This window comes from Mytilus californianus, unplaced genomic scaffold, assembly GCF_021869535.1.
Source record: "Mytilus californianus isolate M0D057914Y unplaced genomic scaffold, xbMytCali1.0.p SCAF_21, whole genome shotgun sequence".
NCBI lineage: Eukaryota > Metazoa > Mollusca > Bivalvia > Mytilida > Mytilidae > Mytilus > Mytilus californianus.
This window is the reverse complement of record NW_026262670.1, coordinates 2,909,464-2,931,134: the sequence shown is the minus strand read 5'-3', so window position 1 is coordinate 2,931,134 and position 21,671 is coordinate 2,909,464. Positions and strand designations below refer to the sequence as shown.

The following is a 21,671-nucleotide window of genomic DNA, read 5'->3' as shown; positions in this document are numbered from 1 at the left end:
ATTACCCCCAAAATCAATCCCAGAATTCCCTTTGTGATATGGAACCTTGTAGTACAATTTCATAAAGATCCATACACTTACACACAAGTTATTGTCCTGAAACTAGAAAAATGCTGGATTTTTGCCCCTTTTTCCTAAACTTTTGAGGCAATTACCCCCAAAATCAATCCCAGCCTTTCCTTAGTAGTATGGTACCTTGTAGTACAATTTCAGAGAGATCCATACACTTGAACACAATTTATTGTCTGGAAACTAGAAAAATGCTTATTTTTGGCCCCTTATTCCTGAACGTTTTGGGCAATTACCCCCAAACTCAATTCAAGCTTTTCCTTTGTGATATGGAACCTTGTAGTACAATTTCATAAAGATCTATACACTTACACACAAGTTATTGTCATGAAACTAGAAAAATGCTTATTTTTTTCCCCTTTTTTGGCCCCTAATTCCCAAAATTTTGAGGCAATTACCCCCAAAATCAATCCCAGCATTTCCTTTGTGATATGGAACCTTGTGGTACAATGTCAGAGAGATCCATAAACTAGCACACAAGTTATGTCTGGAAGTTACAATAAAATGCTCCGCAGGGCGCAGCTTGATACGACCGCAGAGGTCGAACCCTGAACAGTTGGGGCAAGTATGGACACAACATTCAAGCTTGATACAGCTCTGAATTTGGATTGTGATTAAATATTTGACACAGCATAGGTTTCTGACACAGAATGAATGTGGTCTAAGAACTTAAAAATTTTAAATTGGACATTCAACTATTATGGTCCAATATCCAAAATCAAAATTCATGGTTAGATTCAGCATATCAAAGAACCCCAAGAATACAATTTTTGATGAAATCAAACAAAGTTTAATTTTGGACCCTTTTGACCTCAATGTGGACTAAGTTGATAATGGGGCCCAAAAATCAAAAATCTAAATACATGGTTAGATTCAGCATATCAAAGAACCCCATATATTCAATTTTGTTGAAATCAAACAAAGTTTAATTTTGGACCCCGATTTGGACCAACTTGAAAACTGGGCCCATAATCAAAAATCTAAATACATGTTTAGATTCAGCATATCAAAGAATCCTAAGAATCCAATTTTTGTTAAAATCAAACTAAGTTTAATTTTGGACCCTTTGGACCTTAATGTAGACCAATTTGAAAACAGAACCAAAAATTAAGAATCTAAATACACGGTTAGATTTGGCATATCAAAGAACCCCAATAATTCAATTTTTGATGTAATCAAACAAAGTTTAATTTTGGACCCTTTGGACCTCAATGTGGACCAATTTAAAAACGGGGCCCAAAATCCAAAAACTTAATACACGGTTAGAATCAGCATATTAAAGAACCCCAAGAATTCAAGAATAAAACCCCATTGAAATTGGTCAAGAAATAAGCAATTTATACGAAGTATCTTCTTTTGAACAATACTGTGCAATTGAATATTTCTTGCTATTGCGCAATACTGTACAATTGACAATTTCTTGCTATTGCGCAATATTGTGCTATTGGATATTTCTTGCTATTGCACAATACTGTGCAATTGAAGATTTCTTGCTATTGCGCAATACTGTGCAATTGAAGATTTCTTGCTATTGTGCAATACTGTGCAATTGAAAATTTCTTGCTATTGCACAATACTTATTTTATAATAATTTACACATCCTGTTTGGTGTGTATCTCCTACCATATCGTTATTATTTGCTTTTAAATATAAAACAGAAATAACCAACTTAAAATGGAAAATTTTAAAAGAAAAAAAAAAGGAAAAAAAAAAAAATCCCCCCCCCCCAAATTTTTTGAACCCCCTTATGATTCATCACCCCCAAACTCAATCCCAGCTTTTCCTTTGTGGTATGGTACCTTGGAGTACAATTTCAGAGAGATCCATACACTTGAACACAAGTTATTGTCTGGAAACTAGAAAAATGCTTATTTTTGGCCCCTTTTTGGCCCCTTATTCCTAAACGTTTTGGGCAATTACCCCCAAAATCAATCCCAGCATTCCCTGTGTGATATGGAACCTTGTGGTACAATTTCAGAGAGATCCATACACTTGAACACAAGTTATTGTCTGGAAACTAGAAAAATGCTTATTTTTGGCCCCTTTTTGGCCCCTTATTCCTAAACGTTTTGGGCAATTACCCCCAAACTCAATTCCAGCTTTCCCTTTGTGATATGGAACCTTGTAGTACAATTTCAGAAAGATCCATACACTTACACACAAGTTATTGTCATGAAACTAAAAAAATGCTTGTTTTTTGCCCCTTTTTTGGCCCCTTATTTCTAATATTTTGAGGCAATTACCCCCAAAATTAATCCCAGCATTCCCTGTGTGATATGGAACCTTGTGGTACAATGTCAGAGAGATCCATACACTAACACACAAGTTATGTCTGGAAGTTACAAAAATGCTTATTTTTGGCCCCTTTTTGGCCCCTAATTCCTTAACTGTTGGTACCATAACCCCCAAAATCAATCCCAACCTTCCTTTTGTGGTATTGAACCTTATGGTAAAATTTCATAGAGATCCATTCACTTAAACTAAAGTTAGAGTGCGAAAACCAATGTGTCTTCGGACGACGCCGGACGACGACGACGACGACGACGACGACGACGACGACGACGACGACGACGACGACGACGCCAACGTCATACCAATATACGACCAAAAAATTTTCAATTTTTGCGGTCGTATAAAAATGCTTATTTTTGGCCCCTTATTCCTTAACTGTTGGTACCATAACCCCCAAAATCAATCCCAACCTTCCTTTTGTGGTATTGAACCTTATGGTAAAATTTCATAAAGATCCATTCACTTAAACTAAAGTTAGAGTGCGAAAACCAATGTGTCTTCGGACGACGACGACGTCAACGTCATACCAATATACGACCACAAAATTTTTTTGCGGTCGTATAAAAATGACTCGATACTGTAAATTCAGAAATTATTGCGATTTTTGAAGAATGGGACTAAAATGCGAGATTAATTATTGCGATTTCAGGAAAATCTGCATACAGATATAAGTATCAGATATCAGAATGCGAGTTCTTATTATTGCGATATTCATCTACTCGCATTAATATAAACCTCACAATAATTTCTGAATTTACAGTATTCAGAAGAAAATAAAAATTTTGCAATTTTTCAATTTATAAAGGGGCATAACTCTAGAACGGTTAAAGTGATGCCACCAAAATTCAAACTTGATCTGTGTTTTGTGGTAATAAGCATTGTGTATAAGTTCCATACCATTTGCTTGAGGAAAACTCAAGTTAGAGAACGGAAACCAATTTTGGGACGTACAGACGGACAAGGGTAAAACTTAATGCCCCCACGGTTATGGTGGGGGCATAAAAAAAAGATTTTCAAATTAATCAGTCAAAAAATTTGAATGAATTTTTACAAATAATTTGTACCACTGGAACTTTATGATTTATGTTAAACACTATTGTGCTATTTCATGGCCGTCAGTTATTATTGGTGGAGGGAGCTGGAGTGCCTGGAGAGAACAACCCACTTCTGTAGGAAAAAAGACAATCCTAGTCAATTAAGATTATTTCAAACACACCAGCCATGTGCAGGATTCAAACTGACAACCTCATTGTTGACAGGCTAGTGAAACAGTTGTTTGGCCACCAATGCCCCTGCAACTTGATGAAATGAAACTATTAAAATATCTGCATCACTTTTTACCATGAATCAATATTATCATGAACCATGCCTGGTTTTTAGAAAAAGCTGTAAACATAATACACATCTTCCATCCTGGCAACAGCTATATATCTAATGAGAGAAATTTTCAGCTGTAATTTTATTCGATAAAAAAACCAGCCTGTTGTTTTTTTCTCAATTTTTCAAGACTGGTTTTTGGTGAACAAATAAAACAGAGTATGTAGACAAAACATTTATTCATTTATGATGTCTTAATAACCAAATCATACAGGCCATGTGTAGAACACATAAAAAGCGTGAAAACCCGGAGTCCACGGTAGTTTTTAATAAATATTTCAAATATCATGGCTTCAACATTAATCTTCCCTGTTTTCCCCAAGTTCAGTAAGAGTTATGTTCCTAAATTAAACAATTTTATACTAATTTTAATTGTCATTTTGACCTAAATCTTTTAAACTGGCACAAATTTCATACAAAAGCAACTTTCTAAATTAAAACCTTTTCTAAGGGAGACAACTCTTACACACTAAAGAAGAACTTGGTAAAAACTTAGGGAATTACATAAAATAGAGAATGACTTTTGTCTAAATATGTCTCACATTTCTAAGAAAACATTTGTAGAAGAGCATGATTTTTCAATACCCCCTTCCTTTAAAGCACCAATTATTATTTTTTTTCTCAAGCATGAATCCCAAGTGTAATTAATTTCAGTAAGGAATTAATAAAATTGAATTTTGACACAACAGAAATGTAGACATACTTAGATACCAGCCATTAGAGAACATAGTCAAAGACAAAAAGGTTAAAAATTTATAGTTCCAAATACATAGATAAATATAACTTGAAAAATTTGGTTTATCTTTAAACAGTACAGATAAATACTTGGAGCCAGTTATTTTTTTCTCTCTTTTTTTAATCAAAGGCTAAATAACAAAATTTAATTGAAAATGCGCTAGTCAACTAATCAAAACATCTGAATGTTATCAGATAAACATAACAAAGCCCTACTCATTTAAATAAAAAAGTTATTACCATGACGACAAATTCTACACAACAGTTATCATGTGATATTAAACAAGTCAAAGGTCATCTCATTTAACCAATGGAAAATGCTCACCTTCAACTGATTAACCAATGAAATTGGTTGATTGTTGTATGCAACTGATTGATCGACTGGCAAGAGTATGAAGCTCTTCAGGGGTTCACAAATATTTTAACCATGCCAATAGTTTGGCTTTGCAATGTATGTTTAGCTTGCTAGATGAGGGGGCTACTAACCCTTTGATTAATTACAGTTCAAATTGTTTCACATTAACAAACTTTTCAACAGAACCAATTTGTAAAAAAATCTAAGCCTTATAATAGTTATTAAATGGTTTTCTGTCAACTTCTAAAGCACTGATTCTATTAATAAACGTTTTTTTATTGTGCATAAATTTACAATGAACTTAGGATTAAAGGAAATTATGACTTTTAATCTAAATCATTTGAACCCCTGTTCAAGCCATTTTTTCCCTGCTGACCTTGCAACAGCTTATAACACAAGATATTTTTTTGGCTTCCATTTGACTAATTATTGGGAGAATAAAGAAATTATAATATTATATAACTACAAATACATCTATAACTCTTTCTACTTGAGAATAATACAGTAATAAAAAACAGACAAAAGCACTTATAAAGATTGACGAAGAGAAACTTTGGTGCACTATGGGTAAAAATAATCTTGGAAGAAATTTGCTAAAGCACATATGTGTAAATGTTCATTTTTTAAAACAGATCTATCATTCTCATCACCGAGCATAATGGGGCATCTCTTTCTAATCTTTTCTAGACATCTGTCTCCTCAAAGCATGCTCACAGAGCAAAGACAAAAAGAAATTATTTTTTTAGATAGCACAAATAAGCTTGTTGGGGGAAAAAAAATATCTGCATTTTGTTAAATACGAACAACTCATAACCCTGAGAAAAAAAAAACAAAATGAAGTGAAGTGGGCATATCAAGTAGAGAAAAAAAAAAAAAAAAAAAAAGGAAAATAAACCAAAAACAACAAACATAGTAAAACACAGGTATATAACCTGTTGTCACCGACACAGTACAAGTAACAGTGTAAAAGTAAATAACGTCAAGCTTAACATGCTTTCCTATTTCACCAGAATATATATAAGAAATATATGATCACTTTTTGATTAAACTATGGTTAATTTCTTATCAGATAATACTTTTCTATCAATTCTTTACGCGATACATTAAAATGAAAACCATCTTCACTCATTCTTGCATGAACAAAATCTACGTTGCCATAGAAACCTATCTTTAGCTGTTACAAATTATCACAAAATTGAAATTGCTTGACTGACAATTTAAAAGTCTATTTTTTTCCAATTGAGTAGTAGAATCTAATATTAAATTCTGAACAAACCTAAAGACCAAACATTAACTAGTGAAGACTTCTATGTAGTAACTATGGCAACATGAACTTGACAAAATGATACTAAAAATAAACCAGGCAGAATTGAAGTATATGAGACTATTGGTAACAGCATTCTCTCACACACATACGATCTGAGGTCATACCAAAGTTTCTGTGTGAATGACACGTTATGATAATGATATAATCAATTGGCTTCTTGTTGATCAGCGTCATCTGCATCGGCTTGTGTATCTGATGTCCAAAGCTGGAAAAAATAGATAATCAAAGCATTTAATAAATCTGGTGGATGGTAGACTATACATTATAAACTCATGTTTATTATCCTAATAGATCTGTTACTCAAATTGGTTAGGCATGTTTAATGGAACAGAATTCAAAGTTTTGATTTCATTCAAATTTGATTGGATTACAAATATTTTGCAGATTAGGGAAAATATAATGTTGAAATTTTCTAATCAGGTGATATACATTATGTTTTATGTGAATATTGCAATTATTTGTTTGAGGGTCAGTAATTAGTAAGTTTGGACGCAAGAAAAAAAAATATTTGTGACTGTGTGTGTGTGAACAAGGATTTTATCCTTAACCTCTCAGCAAATGTCATTTTAGGTCTGTTCCATAAAAGCAAACATGGGACATAGGGAGGGCACTTAGAAAAATCTCATCTATGAGTGGATACAATGAAAATGTAAGACGAATTCTATACTAGGAACTATAGATATGAATAACCCCAAAGGGTTATATCCTGATTAAATCATCTCTCCGAGTCTTTAGAAAATTTGGTAGTGGTTCATTTAAAATTACTCAAAAGTATATTGGGTTGGAAGTCATACACTCCAACATCCATATGAAAGGTTTACAATGTTCATAACCTTCCACTAATATGTTTATGTCTAGGTAAACAACGCTTACCGTTAAATTATCTCTCAATAATTGCATTATTAATGTACTGTCCTTATAAGAATCTTCATTTAATGTATCTAATTCTGTTATAGCTTGATCAAAAGCCTGAAAAATACAAATTGTCAATATAAATATATACAATCTCACTGAATGTGTACACATAAAATAATGTGAAACAAGAATGTGTCCATAGTACACGGATGCCCCACTCGCACTATCATTTTATATGTTCAGTGGACCATGAAAATGGGGTCAAAACTCTAATTTGGCATTAAAATTATGAAGATCATATCAGAGGGAACGTGTACTAAGTTTCAAGTTGATTGGAGTTCAACTTCATAAAAAACTACCTCAACCAAAAACTTTTAACCTGAATCGGGACAGACGGACGGACCAATGAACGGAGGCAGAGATCAAAAAAACATAATGCCCCTAGGTGGGGCATAAAAATACACTTTGTCAAAATCACTTCACTTAATTTCTTACTGAACATTCAGTCTAATAATGAAGCAGCCATAGCTGTGCCTAATATATATAACTTTACTTTTTTTTTATAAATGTAGGTATGATCAGGTATTTCCTGGTATCTTTTACAACGACAGGTCATGTGACTGCACATCAAACCAATTGTGAAGAATTTAAGCAAACACATAAGTTTCCTTTCAGGAAAGATACATATTTTAAGATTATTTTTATACTAGATTTTATATTTTTGGTTCTAAATGCTTTTGTAATTTTTCTAACCTACAAAATTATGAAAGTCCGTCAGGTCTAACCAACTACCGTCACAAAGGTCTGAACCTGTAAATGGAGGCAGCCATAGCTTGTCTCAATATATATATATTAAAAAACTAACTACTTTTTTTTTCATATGTAGGTATGGTCAAGTATAAGTTTTTTAAGGTAGGTTAGGTCAAGTCGTGAAAGTAAAAGGACTTTTTCAGAGTAGAAAAGTTCAAGTGACAGGACTGATTTTCAATGGACCCCCAAATTGTCTTGTTACTCTTATACAATACTAATTCAAAATTTAATTTACCAGTCAAATTTTTGTACGAAATCATTTCATTTTTCATATAAATGTTCTTTAAAAGTCAGTAATTCTAATACTTGATATTGGGAAGCACAAAAAATAAGACATAAAGCTTAACCTGCAACTATGTTCATTTACTTAAATAATAAGTCCAGAAACCATTTGAATAAAGAAAACAAAAGATACACTATAAAGTATGGGAGGTCCTTGATATGAAAAAAATCCCCTCCTCCAGACCTCAGAGCCTACATTGATTTTTCTATAATATGCCATCTTCCCAGGGAATTTTACTACATGTAGATATAATCTTTTACTATGATTACAGTAAAATAAAATAAAATTTACTTTTCACTATTACACCTTGTCGCTATTTATACCAATCCGGATAAGTTCCGAAATGACACCACTTTTTCATCCAGTTGAACCTATTTGGGACCCTTTTTTAAACAATGAAGCATAAAACTTTTGAGAGAGACATGTGTAAACCATCGTAAACACTTAAAACAAATAATTTTTATGATTTTAATTTGTGTTTTAAAAAAGTGGATCATTATCTATCTAATCTTCAAAATTTTCGCTTTTAAAACTTTTTCCTCTTTCAGCTCGTTACTGATGACCTTTGTTTTTGCGACACTTGAACCAAACAGGAAGTTGTTAAAGTGACTGTTTTTTTTCCGGATTGGACTAGATTTGACTAAATAGCGATAAGGTGTTTATTCAATTCTAAAATATCTGAGAAAATCATGACACCCATAAAACTACTGTAAATTCACAAATTATAGTGAATTTTGAAGAATGAAAAAATGTGATATTAATTATTGCGATTTTAGAAAAAGCTACATAGATATGTATTTTATATCAGAATGTGAATTCTTAATCTTATCATTGCAATACTCAAGAAGTAGCATCATTTGCAATAAACTGCTTCGCTGAGGCCGCAATTAAAAATATCTTTGTTTCCCCTTACCCTACCCACCATTTTGGAAGTGGGTAGGTAGGTAGGCTTTTTTTTTTTTTTTTTTTTAGAGAAAATCCCTTAAATATATCTATGATCTAACATACAGGAAAACACAGAAAAACAACAAATTGAACTTTATTGATACTAAAACAACATACTGTATAATGTATTATGCATGACTAGAAGACCTTACAATTTCAGACTAGAAAATGTTTGTAAATATCAATGTCTTTGTGACTTAGAGTAGACCACATATAAATTGAGACACGGTTATCTTTCTTATAGTTTTATTAATTCAATTGAAAATATAAAACCCCAACGAGACTGCTACCTAGTAACATTCGATGCAAAAAATATGTACACTTGTTTTTCATTCAAGGAAATACTAGAAGCCACAAACCGTGATCCAAGCGAGTATGACTACGCCTATTAAGGCTTATTCTAGAAAACTATGAATTTATTTTTAACAATAAACTTTACCATGAAACCTTGGGCATACCTATGTGCGGATCAGCATTCGCTGAGTTAGCAGACCTTACAATGTTTGTTAATTCTTGAACACATTTTACAACGCTTTCAACACAGAGAAACAAAATGATAATGATAGTTGAAGTTCACCTACGAATTTTCCTGTAATGAAACAATATTCTTAGACACTGTCATAATTATACAAAGGAGAAAGATTCTTTAACGAAGGCATAGTATGATACAAGACATTAAAACCAATATCAAACCAACTGAAACATATCAATATCTGCACAGACACTGCTCACACCCAAAAAGTGTTTTCATTGAAAGGATTTATCCAGGGTGAAGTATTGAGGTATCTCAGAAACACAAGCAGTAAAACTGATCTTAAAAAAACAGTAAGAAGCTCAAACGAGGATATCAAATATCTGAAATCAACAATTTTTTTTATCAAACACAAAATACAGAAAGGGAAACCTTGCTAACACATGCCCAGCGAAACGGGAGCAACCGCTAGTAATATTAACAAAATTCAACCCATCTATACAGAAACTAAAAATATAATAATGAAACACTGGCATCTTATTTCACAAAACCCTGAATGTGTGACCATATTTAATCATCAGCCCATTATAGCTTATAAAAGACATAAGAACTTACAAGAACTTTTATCAAAGCATTAGCTGGTATAGTCATCTCGACTTTTCACAACACAATATGATGCTGAGCTCGAAAAAAATCAACTACTATTTTATCCAAAGACAACTAGTGTATGGTCCAATATCACATACGAAATGAAACAAAATAGCATAAATAGCACGCCAATATACAACTTATTGAGTCAACCACTGATAAAGGCAAACTCAGGGATTTACCACAAACACGACAGAAACACCGGGTCTAACATTTAAGCTCAAGGGTGAGCTCGGATGCGCAATCGTAACTACTCGGCCATTCTCGCTACGCATTTTGTTATTGGAGGCGTAGCTAGAATGGAATAGTAGTTAAGATTGCTTGGATGCATTTATTTAAAACATTATTCCATTCCAATTTCAGTATCCTTGCATACGTTGTTTACCCTTTGCTGCAAACACACGGGCGACAATGATTTAGCGGAATGTTAAAAATACGGACCATTAAAGGAAACAAAATTAAAAAACGAACTTTTGAGCGAAACGAAAAAAAAAAAAACAACAACGTGATTTTCGAAAAAAATTATTTCAGTCGGCGGATTTTTAGAGGGTCGGTCGGGTAAGGGGAAACAAACTTAATTTTAATTTTGGCCTGAGCGCAGCTGGATACGCCCGCAGAGGTCCAACCCTGAACAGTTGGGGCAAAAATGGACACAATATTCAAGCTTGATACAGGTCTGAATTTGGATTGTATTAAATATTTGACATATTATAGGTTTCTGAATAAACGTAGTCAAAGAACTTGAAATTGGTTATGTGAATTGAATTTATATTCAATTAAAGATTTCTTGCTATTGTGCAATACTTAGTAAATCTGTTGTCAGACTGTTAACAAATAAAGTTCAATTAATTCTCAATGTCATATTAGAAATTTTTGAAAATGTAAAGGGAGCTTACATCAATAGATATAAACAATTCACCAAAGTTTCATGAGAATTGCTGACAGCATTTTTGAGTTATTGTCCGAAAACTGGAAAATCCCCCCTTTTTTAATGAATAAAACCCCATAACTCAGAAATTTAAAATTTATAAAATTCTAAACGGAGCTTACATCAATAAATATTAACAATTCACCAAAGTTCCATACGAACTGCTGATAGCATTTTTGATTTTTTGTCGGAAAACTGGAAAATCCCCCTTTTTTTATGAATAAAACCCTGTAACTCGGAAACGTAAAATCTAAAATATATAAAAATTAAAAGGGAGCTCATGTCAATAGATATAAACAATTCACCACAATTTCTTGCAAGTTGGTGAAAGCATTCTTGAGTTATTGTCCGAAAATTGGAAAACCCCCCTTTTTTTAATGAATAAAACCCCATAACTCGGAAACGTAAAATCTAAAATTTATAAAAAACGAAAGGGAGCTCATTTCAATAGATATAAACAATTCACCAAAGTTTTATGCTAATTGGTTCAAGCGTTTTTGAGTTAATGTCTGACATGTTGACGACGGACGGACAGACGGACAAGGGTATACCATAATACGTCCCGTAAACGGGCGTATAAAAACCTTGCAATAATTTCTGAAATTACAGTCTATGAATCTAAGACTAGGCCATAAAAAAGAATAGGTTTGTTTGCCCTAACCCTACCTACCCAGAAAATATCTGCCTACTCAAAATCTTTTATTGTGCTGATGTGAAAAAGTTTTTTTTTAATCAGATAGGCATGAAGACTGAAAAACATCTGACGCTTCAATTTCTCTTTGCCGAAAAAAGAAAAGAAAATGCCTACCTACCTACCCACTGTCTCTACCTTATGGTAGGGTTTGGGCAAACCAAAATATTTTTAGGTGTGGCCCTATACTTACAGATTTAGCTAATTTACAAGCTTCTTCAGGTTTATTCATTATTTCATAATAGAATACAGAGAAGTTGAGAGCCAAGCCTAATCTTATAGGATGTGTAGGTGGCATATGTTTTAAAGCTTGTTCATATGCCTCTTTATAAGCTTTGTTTGACTTTTCCATAACCTCTGAAAAGACAAAAAGATAAAATGAGTATACGGTTAGTCAGCATTTATATACATTTGCATATGTTATATCAACAGGCATGACAATTTTTGTGTTCATAAATCAGGCTGTTAAGTGTTTTTGTTTGAATTATTTTACATTTGTCATTTAGGGTCCTTTTATAGCTTGCTATGGGGTATAATTTTGCTTATTGTTAAAGGCTGTACAGTGAACTATGATTGTCAAATTTACATCATTAGGTCTCTGGTGGAGCGTTGGTCTCATTGGCAATCATACCACATCTTCTTATTTTCATAAAGTTTAATGTACATTATCAGGTATAGTTGTTTACTAACATGAGCAAAACAACTGGTGCCACATGTGAAGCAGGATCTGCTTACCCTTTTGGAGCACCTGAGATCACCACCAATTTTTGGTGGGGTTTGTGCTGCTCAGTCTTTGGTTTTCTATGTTGTTTTTTGTGTACTGTTAAGACTTGTATATTGTACACTGCTTTAGTATAGATCATGTGACTGCACATCAAATCAAATGGGAAGAATTTAAACAAATACATAAGTTTCCTTTTAGGAAAGGTACATATTTTAAAATTATTTTATACTTCATTATTAAATTTTTATATTTTTTGTTCTAAATGCTTTTGTAATTTTTCTAACCTACAAAAATACGAGTCTGACAGGTGTAACTAACTACTGTTGGAAAGGTCTTAACTGGTAAATGAAAGGTCATGGATCTTGGACCACCGCTAATTTGAATCTCCTATATATCTCTTGCATAGAGATAAACTTCTTTTAGGATAAGGAGAGCTTCACCTCAATCTCGTTTCTTCTATTGCCCATTCTTGAAAGTGATGAATTTGGAAGCACTTTCACTAGGGGAACCCCCTGCAAATTATTGTTTATAATAAAATATTTCGCAGAGCGCAGCCTGATACGACCGCAGAGGTCAAACCCTGAACAGTTGGAGCAAATTTGGACACAATATTCAAGCTTGAAACTGTCAGTCAGGGGTACTACTTGTACAAGTAATCTTTATTTACTTGAAGAAGTAAATAAAATAAACTTATACAAGTTAATTATAATGTTTGAATAATCTCCCCTTAATTTTCTCAAAAATTTACTTGTATAAGTAATTTTTTTTCACAATCCCACAAAAAATTCTCAAGTTTTGAGATCTAAAAACATGCCTTTAACAATTTTTCTCAGGTTAGCTCATAATTTTTGATTAGAGCTCAATGTTTCATCTCATTAATTCAACAAAGAAACTGAAAAATTTTGAAAAAAATATGAATCCTTTAAAAAAATTGTAAACAAAAAATCCCCCCCCCCAACTTATTGAAACCCCCCTTGGAGCAATAACCCCAAAACTCAATCCCAGCCTTTCCTTTGTAGTATGGAATCTTGTAGTATAATTTCAGAGAGATCCATACACTTAAACACAAGTTATTGTCTCGAAACTAGAAAAATGCTTCTTTTTGGCCCCTAATTCCTACATGTTTGGGGCAATTAACCCCAAACTCAATCCCAGCCTTCCCTTTGTTATATATGGAACCTTGTGGTACAATGTCTGAGAGATCCACACACTTACACACAAGTTATTGTCCGGAAACTAGAAAAATGCTTGCTTTTGGCCCCTTTTTGGCCCTCAATTCCTAAACTGTTGGCCCCCATAACCCTTAAAATATATCCCAACCTTCTACTTGTGGTATTAAACATTGTGGTACAATTTCAGAGCACTTGAAATACTTGTACACAAGTTATTGTCTTGAAACTAGATAAATGCTTGTTTTGGGCCCCTAATTCCTAAACGGTTGGGACCATCATCCCTAAAATCGATCCCAACCTTCCTTTTGTGGTATTGAACCTTCTAAAAATATTTCATAGAGATCCATTCACTTAAACTTAAGTTATTGTCTGGAAACAAATGTGTCTTCAGACGACGAAATCATACCATTATACGATCCCAAAATTTTTTTTGCGGTTGTATAAAAAGGGAGAGGGTGGGTATATAAGGACCCTGTACTAAAGCCTGAGTTTTGTGACAGAGATGCCAAACATTGCAGACATTTAAACAAACAGGAGAGATAGAGATTACAGATGATGGGGCAAGCAGGTCACCCTTGAAAAGCTTGTGATAACTTTTGCTACGGTGGGTCAGCCCTACATGCAGGAAACTTTATTAGATGTCAATAAAAAATGCTCCGCTGGGGAGCAACTTGATATGACCGCAGAGGTCGAACCCTGAACAGTTGGGGCAAGTATGGACACAACATTCAAGCTTGATACAGCACTGAATTTGGATTGTAATTAAATTTTTGACACAGCATAGGTTTCTGACACAGAATGAATGTGGTCTAAGAACTTAAAAAATTTTAAATTTACCTATTCAAACCATATCATTATTATTTGCTTTTATATATAAATCAGAAATAACTAATTTAAAATGGAAAATTTTAAAGAAAAAAAAACGAAAAAAAATCCCCCCCAAATTTTTTGAACCCCCTTATGATTCATCACCCCCAAACTCAATCCCAGCCTTCCCTTTGTGGTATGGTACTTTGCAGTACAACTTCAGAGAGATCCATACACTTGAACACTAAGTTATTGTCTGGAAACTAGAAAAATGCTTGTTTTTTGGCCCCAAATTCCTAAACGTTAAAGACAATTGCCCCCCAACTCAAACCCAGCTTTCCCTTTGTGATATGGAACCTTGCAGTACAATTTCATAAAGATCCATACAATTACACACAAGTTATTGTCCTGAAACTAGAAAAATGCACGTTTTTTTGCCCCTTTAAGGGCCCTAATTTCGTAAAATTTTGAGGCAATTACCCCCAAAATCAATCCCAGCCTTCCCTATGTGGTATGGTACCTTGCAGTGCAATTTCAGAGAGATCCATACACTTGAACACAAGTTATTGTCTGGAAACTAGGAAAATGCTTAATTTTTGGCCCCTTTTTCCTAAACGTTTTGGGCAATTACCCCCAAACTCAATCCCAGCATTCCCTTTGTAATATGGAACCTTGTGGTACAATGTCAGAGAGATCCATACACTTACACACAAGTTATGTCTGGAAGTTACAAAAATGCTTATTTTTGGCCCCTAATTCCTTAACTGTTGGTACCATAACCCCCAAAATCAATCCCCACCTTCCTTTTGTGGAATTGAACCTTATGGTAAAATTTCATAGAGATCCATTCACTTAAACTAAAGTCAGAGTGCGAAAACCAATGTGTCTTCGGACGTCGACGACGCCAACGCCATACCAATATACAACCGCAAAATTTTTTTGCGGTCGTATAAAAATAAGTTGTACCACTGTATACATCCATCAGATTAAATGAAACTCGCATGTGTTGCAACATTTAAAGAATTAAATTTTTTTATTCAATTTTATGTATGGTAGGCATTTTTACCACTTTTATTTTGTTCAAGGTGGGGGTAGTAGATTATTAAAATTAATGCAAGGTGGGTGATCAGAAAGAGAGTCTTCCAGTCCCCATACATTTAATTCTGGAACAGCCATCTATGGACACACAATATCAAAATGAAAATTAAGTGTCAATATATAGCATTAAAACATTCACTGTACCAATTTTGAAGCATCAGCAGGGCCTAATCTAGGATTTTGAAGAGGGAGAAGTGACTTCTCCTTCCAAGAGAGAGAAGGGAGAAGTGGTCAATTTCTTGGAGAAGTGAGATTCCATTACCGTTTCGGTTGCATCGTGTTTTCATGCTTATCACTAAGGAAATTGTTTTATATTCAATAAAAGATATACTTGCAGTTTTTTTATATGTTATTGTACACAATTTATATATAGAAAGTTCTTAATGAAAAGGTTTAGACAATATATAGTTGTTATTTATTTATTGATACCATTGTGTTCTAAATAAAATTTGTTGATTGGGACATGAGGGAGTAGCCTAGTAATATTATCATGATTATGATGCATTAAATTCATGTGCATCTGCCTCAATTTATTTTTAAAAGTCCAGAAAAAATATAACTCCCAGTTTTCCTGTTGAATTTCACATGACTGGGAATTTAATTTATATCACCACTTGTCATTATTTTGTAAAACATTATTGAATGTCCAGGACATTATGTTAGTTGTAAATTGAGATTATCGTTAAAGATTGTAAGTCTATAAATGAAAATATTTTTCAATCGCATATTAATTATCCGACAAAGAGCTAATTTTTTTAAAATATCATCCATATCAACGAAATGGTCGTGAGAAACAATCCACTGCTGATCACAACCTGGTCGAGTGTCGTACGTTTGCCATCACATTATCCATCAGCAGTCTTTCTACCTTTTGTATTTCAATTTTTATTCAATCAATATAATAAATCTACCGTTAATTCCAACCTTTTACCTACCGAATAGTAAAATTGATCGACTCGTGTAAGTTGTAAAAATAAAACAAATCAGCTGAGTGATTACGCAACATCCTCAGATGAAAATTATCGTAAAATGATAACTTAAAACAGACGGTCAGTTTTCCGTTTGAACAGTTTTGAAAGTTATATCCGAGGATGTTCAAAGTCGCCGTTGTATTTATTTAATTTGATCGTTGACAGTATTAGTCCTGGGTCGTTTCGAAAATCTCGATTTTCCTTGCCAGCTGCCATTTTTTTTACCTGTGAGACTTGTCAATCACAAGTTGTCTCCCTTTTACCGATTTTGATAGCGATTTGACTTCGTTATGAAGTCAGTCAGCCGGCGAGATATAGCGATTTTCAAAATTCTTTGGCGACTTAAATCGTCATTTCGCCGGCAAGATTATGGCCTGATCAGGTGCACAATTTATCTAACTTAAAAGTCCAATGTCTTGTCACATGCCTTATTAAAATGTGGACAAGATTTACAGAAACTATATTAAAGTTCTCCCTCACAAATCAAAATGGCTACTCTTTTCTTAAAATACTTTGCCAAAATTGGTTGCAAGTATTACTGAAATGTTCATGACAGTGACATACAGGTATTTTTTGGTCAAAGAGTTGGATGTAAAACTCATATTGATCATGCTGGTGTGTTAATTTTACTACTTTTTATCATTTACAATGTAAGAAGGAATCCAAGCACTTGTGAGCACTTGCAGGTTACTTATGCTTTCAAATGCATTGTATTAACAAATGAAACAAATTAAGGCACTTACATTGTATGCTTAGGGTACAGGGGTAGAACGTTGGATACCTGGAATGTGGGATTTAACATCATTTTAGTATTTACCTTGTTTACCCTCAGCCCCATCCTCATCTGTAACCTCTGCCAGATATCGGTAGTAATCTCCCTTCATTTTTAAATAGAACACTTTGCTTTCATTTCCACTATCTGTATCTTCAGTAGCTTCTTTTAATAAATGTTCGTCAAGCAGATGCTGTAAAAAATAAAGAATTAAAAAGTGAATATCTACCTACATGTTGACTACAGTGTAGCTCAATCATACCACTCTTCTTATTTTATATAGTGTAGCTCAAGTAACCAATAAACACTTATTGCCCTAAATGAGATGTCTTCCTAAGGACAAGTCTTCAGGGGTTAACAATTGGGATGCAATAATTGTTTTGTTATAACAAAAGTACAAATGTACATTTAAGAATAATTGAGTGAGAAAAATAATAATAAAACAAAAGAACAGAGTTCCAATGTCCCCCGCGTTGCACATATTTTATATTTCCAAGGGGCATAACTCTTTTAAAATAAATGGGGAATGTATCCAATGGACACAGAAGATGCCCCCGCTTGCATATCATATAAAGTTATAAAGGGACATAACTGTCAGAAGAACGGTAAAAGTGACGCTACCCAAATTTGTACTTGATCTGAGTTTTGTGGTAATAAGTATTGTGTATAAGTTTCATACCATTTGGTTGAGGCAAACTTAAATAGAGAATAGAAACGATAAATTCAGGAATTTTTCCATTTGTAAAGCGCACAACTCTAGAACAGTTAAAGTGACACCACCAAAATTCTAACTTGATCTGTATTTTGTGGTAATAAGCATTGTATATGTTTCAAACCATTTGGTTGAGGAAATCTAGAGTTAAGAGGGAAATGAAAAATTCAGCTATTTTTCCATTTGTAAAGGGCATAACTCTAGAACGGTGAAAGTGACACCACTATAATTCAAAATTGATCTATGTTTTGTGGTAATAAACATTGTGAATAAGTTACATAACATTTGGTTGAGGTAAACTAAAGTAAGAGAACAGAAATTTTCCATTTGTAAAGGGGCATAACTCTATAACGGTTTAAGTGATGCAACCGAAATTCAAACTTGATCTGTGTTTGGTGGTAATAAGCATTGTGTATAAGTTTCATAACAATTGGTTGAGGCAAACTAAAGTTAGTGAACGGAAACCAACTTTCGGACGTACAAAAGGACAAGGGTACTCCCACTTCTGATAATTCTTAATGGACTTCTTTGCCTCAGTTTTTTTTTAGCAGGATGAAGGTTCAATTCCTAAGAATCTGTACATGTTTACATATTTTTACCTTAAGCAGAAGTTGACCTGTATACATTTCGGCATCACTGTTCCTTAAAGCCATAACCATTTTTTCATTTTCAGGAATGGGATAGCCCAGAGAATTACATGTTGTGCATGGGAAATGAGAGTACATGTTGTTCATGGGAGTTGGGAGTAGGAGATATAAGAGGGTAGGGTTGACAGCTTTCAAGGGAAACCGGGATTTGTTGTGTTAACAAGTTAAACTTTGTGAAATTCTGGGTGTTAACCAAAATTTATACTAATGTGATGAAAACTTTACTAGTCCTGCCTAATTTTTACTACTCTCAAGCTAGTGGGTTAGCATTGGTGTCTAACCCTCCAAAAATAATAAACAGCTGCGCCATGAGTGCATGATACGCCCATCGTCTTGTGTGTGAATTTTTATGCAATAATCATAAATAGTTTCTGACATACGGCCTGACATGTGAAAACCCCCTTTTTTTACAAAAAACTCAATATCTCTAAAATAAAATTTTGAATCAAAACCAAAAAGTATACAGATCTTTAGATTAATATAACTAAAAAGTGTGTCAAATTTTAAGCAATAATCATAAATCGTTTTTGAGATACAGCGTGACATGTGAAAACCCCCCTTTTTAAAAAAAAAAATCAATATCTCAAAAATAAAATTTTGAATCAAAACCAAAAAGTATACAGATCTTAATATTAATATAACTAAGAAGTGTGTAAAATTTAAAGCAATAATCATAAATCGTTTTTTGAGATAAGGCGCGACATGTGAAAAAAAAAACCACACACCTGTTTTAGTTACTAAGTCCCATAACTCAAAATGTTTTAATCTTATTTTCACCAAAAAAGTATACAGATCGTTTGACCATCATAAGAAACAACTATGTTAAGTTAAATGAAATTTGGAGAAGTCGATCTCAAGTTAAGGTGCGACATGTTTACGCCGGACAGACGACATTTGTATACCATAATATGTCCCGTCCCCTCAAAATTTTGACAGGCGTATAAAAACTGTGTGTTCATGCATGTACATGTACTACACCCAGATCTACCCTTTTAAAAACCATCTTCAATTGAACACTACTTACAAGTAGATCAAGTTGTAATATGAAACAGTTGACACAGAGATATGTTTCACTTGTCTGCAGAAAATTAAAAAACAGACAATCTGATGGACAGCAACAATGCAACAATTCAAAGTCCCTGGACAATGATCTAGGGGACAGGGCCTTGAAATAGTCATCAAACTGATTTGTGCTGAATGTAATGCAACTTTAAAGAAAATATCATTGATCTATCACAAGTAGTTCCCACCAAACTGACGAACACTAAAGTTAACAGTGAAAATTGATAATTAAATCCAAGTACATGTAACTGGACCATGATGTAAAGGGGGGGAGTACAAGTTTCCTGATAATATAACAAGCAATCAGCTGGGAACACCATTAGACTGTTCTTTCTTATTTTTTTCAATTGGATCCTTTCTTACATATATATATGGCAATCTGCTGTCTTCAGTGAAAATAGAAGTTGAAACTGCAACATTTACATGGTTAACATACAAAATAAAGTTGAGAATGGAAACGGGGAAAGTGTCAAAGAGACAACAACCCCATTAAAGAGCGGATAACATAAATGTCTTGTTTCTACTGTTTAATTGATTGGAGTGAACCCAAAGGAAAATTGTTGTAATTAAATTTATCCATGCATCATGGTCATATTTACAGTATATTTGGATAAATATTTTGTTTTCTCATATGCTTTCTATACACACATGACACAGGGAAACAAATTCATATTCAAAGGCTACTTTATAAAATGCAGCAAAGGACCATATAAAAGTTCCAATTTCCACGAGACCCAACCCAGATTTGATTTGATTCAAGCTATGATCTGTTTTTAATTTTTACCCACAGATTTTGAGTTACATAGTGCATTTGCAACTGAAAGGTCCATGACCAGACTTTTTTTTTAAATTCTTTGGTACAAGAACTGCACATAATCATAAATTTTGAAGTAGGCATACAACTACAAGACTACATACAAATGCAAACCTAAAATATTGCATTAAAAAACTGCTGGCAATAAATTTACTGTGGATACTTCATAGTGGAAAATCACACAGGTTTGTAATTTTTGCATAATTTATGCAGAGTGCTCCATTATATAATCAGTGCTGCCAAGCTGTTGATTCTGTGAACAATTAGATAAATCATAGCATACTGCATTCAAGATGTCCACGGAGTGTCTAGATCTGCAATAATACTGCAGAGGAGATGATGAGCTCATGACTCATGCAAAATTTTTACATTTTTATCAATGACGCGGATGAATATACAAACACATGCCAATTTTATGATGATCCAAATTCTCGTCTTCCTGCACATGCAAAAACGATGCTATCTGAATCTGTGTACCGCGATCCGATGTAAAACATATTTTCTTTGATATATTAACATATATAATTTAAAGAAAACACAATAAAAATTAACATGCAATGAAAACTGCACGCAAAACGACACAACAAGAAACATCCGTCAACTTTCACTCACCAGAACGTCTTTGCAAATTTCTTGGAGTTCGGTTGTTACTTTGTTTTTGTAATCTTTAGCCAATTGCTGTTTCTTTTCTGTGCCGTCTGTCTTAGATTCTATACTTGAAATTACTCTCCATGATGACCGCCGGGCCCCAACAACATTTTTGTAGGCAACGGAAAGCAGATTCCTCTCCTCGTTGTTCAACTTCCTAAACTTTTCGACCACTTTTTTCATGGCCTCGGCCATATCATCATACCTTTCAGCTTGTTCGGCTAACTTAGCTTTTTGAACTAGAGTCTCGCGTTCCTTTTTATCTTCGACTTCCGACATGGTTAAAATAGTTGTAAATAATCGAAATTTGAAGTCTACTACTCTTTACTCTATCTCCACCTTCCCAATATGGCGGAATACACTAACCAATCAAAGTGCAGGTGACATCACTGATTCTTCCGCTACTCCTTTATTTTCATGGACCTTACTGATAAAGTTTAATTGTTTAAATTCAATA

General features: G+C 33.6%; 1 protein-coding gene and 1 long non-coding RNA gene across 2 annotated transcripts in view; both read right to left on the bottom strand.

The window, feature by feature from the left end:
• Nucleotides 1–1,762: 1,762 nt before the first annotated feature.
• LOC127731851 (uncharacterized) overlaps nt 1,763–21,671 on the bottom strand; it is a 37,160-nt gene continuing 17,251 nt past the window's right edge. The window contains exon 2 of the long non-coding RNA XR_007995837.1: nt 1,763–2,352. This is a non-coding gene — a long non-coding RNA (uncharacterized LOC127731851). The remainder of the gene's footprint in view (nt 2,353–21,671) is intronic.
• On the bottom strand, nt 3,899–21,601 carry LOC127731847 (14-3-3 protein beta/alpha-1-like). The gene is made up of 5 exons (XM_052240717.1): nt 21,179–21,601; nt 17,377–17,524; nt 11,981–12,144; nt 7,029–7,124; nt 3,899–6,360 (listed from the first exon to the last, which is right to left on the bottom strand). Exons 1-5 carry the CDS (start codon nt 21,491–21,493, stop codon nt 6,301–6,303), a joined length of 783 nt encoding a protein of 260 aa, XP_052096677.1. The 5' UTR covers nt 21,494–21,601; the 3' UTR covers nt 3,899–6,300.

Bases quoted from the DNA above. Each gene is read 5' to 3' on its own strand.
- LOC127731847 (XM_052240717.1), bottom strand. From the start codon at position 21,493: ATGTCGGAAGTCGAAGATAAAAAGGAACGCGAGACTCTAGTTCAAAAA. The intron at 17,525-21,178 runs GTGAGTGAAAGT...TATTTTTTACAG, and splicing joins AAATTTGCAAAGACGTTCTG to CATCTGCTTGACGAACATTT. The intron at 6,361-7,028 runs GTAAGCGTTGTT...TATTTTTTCCAG, and splicing joins TATTGAGAGATAATTTAACG to CTTTGGACATCAGATACACA.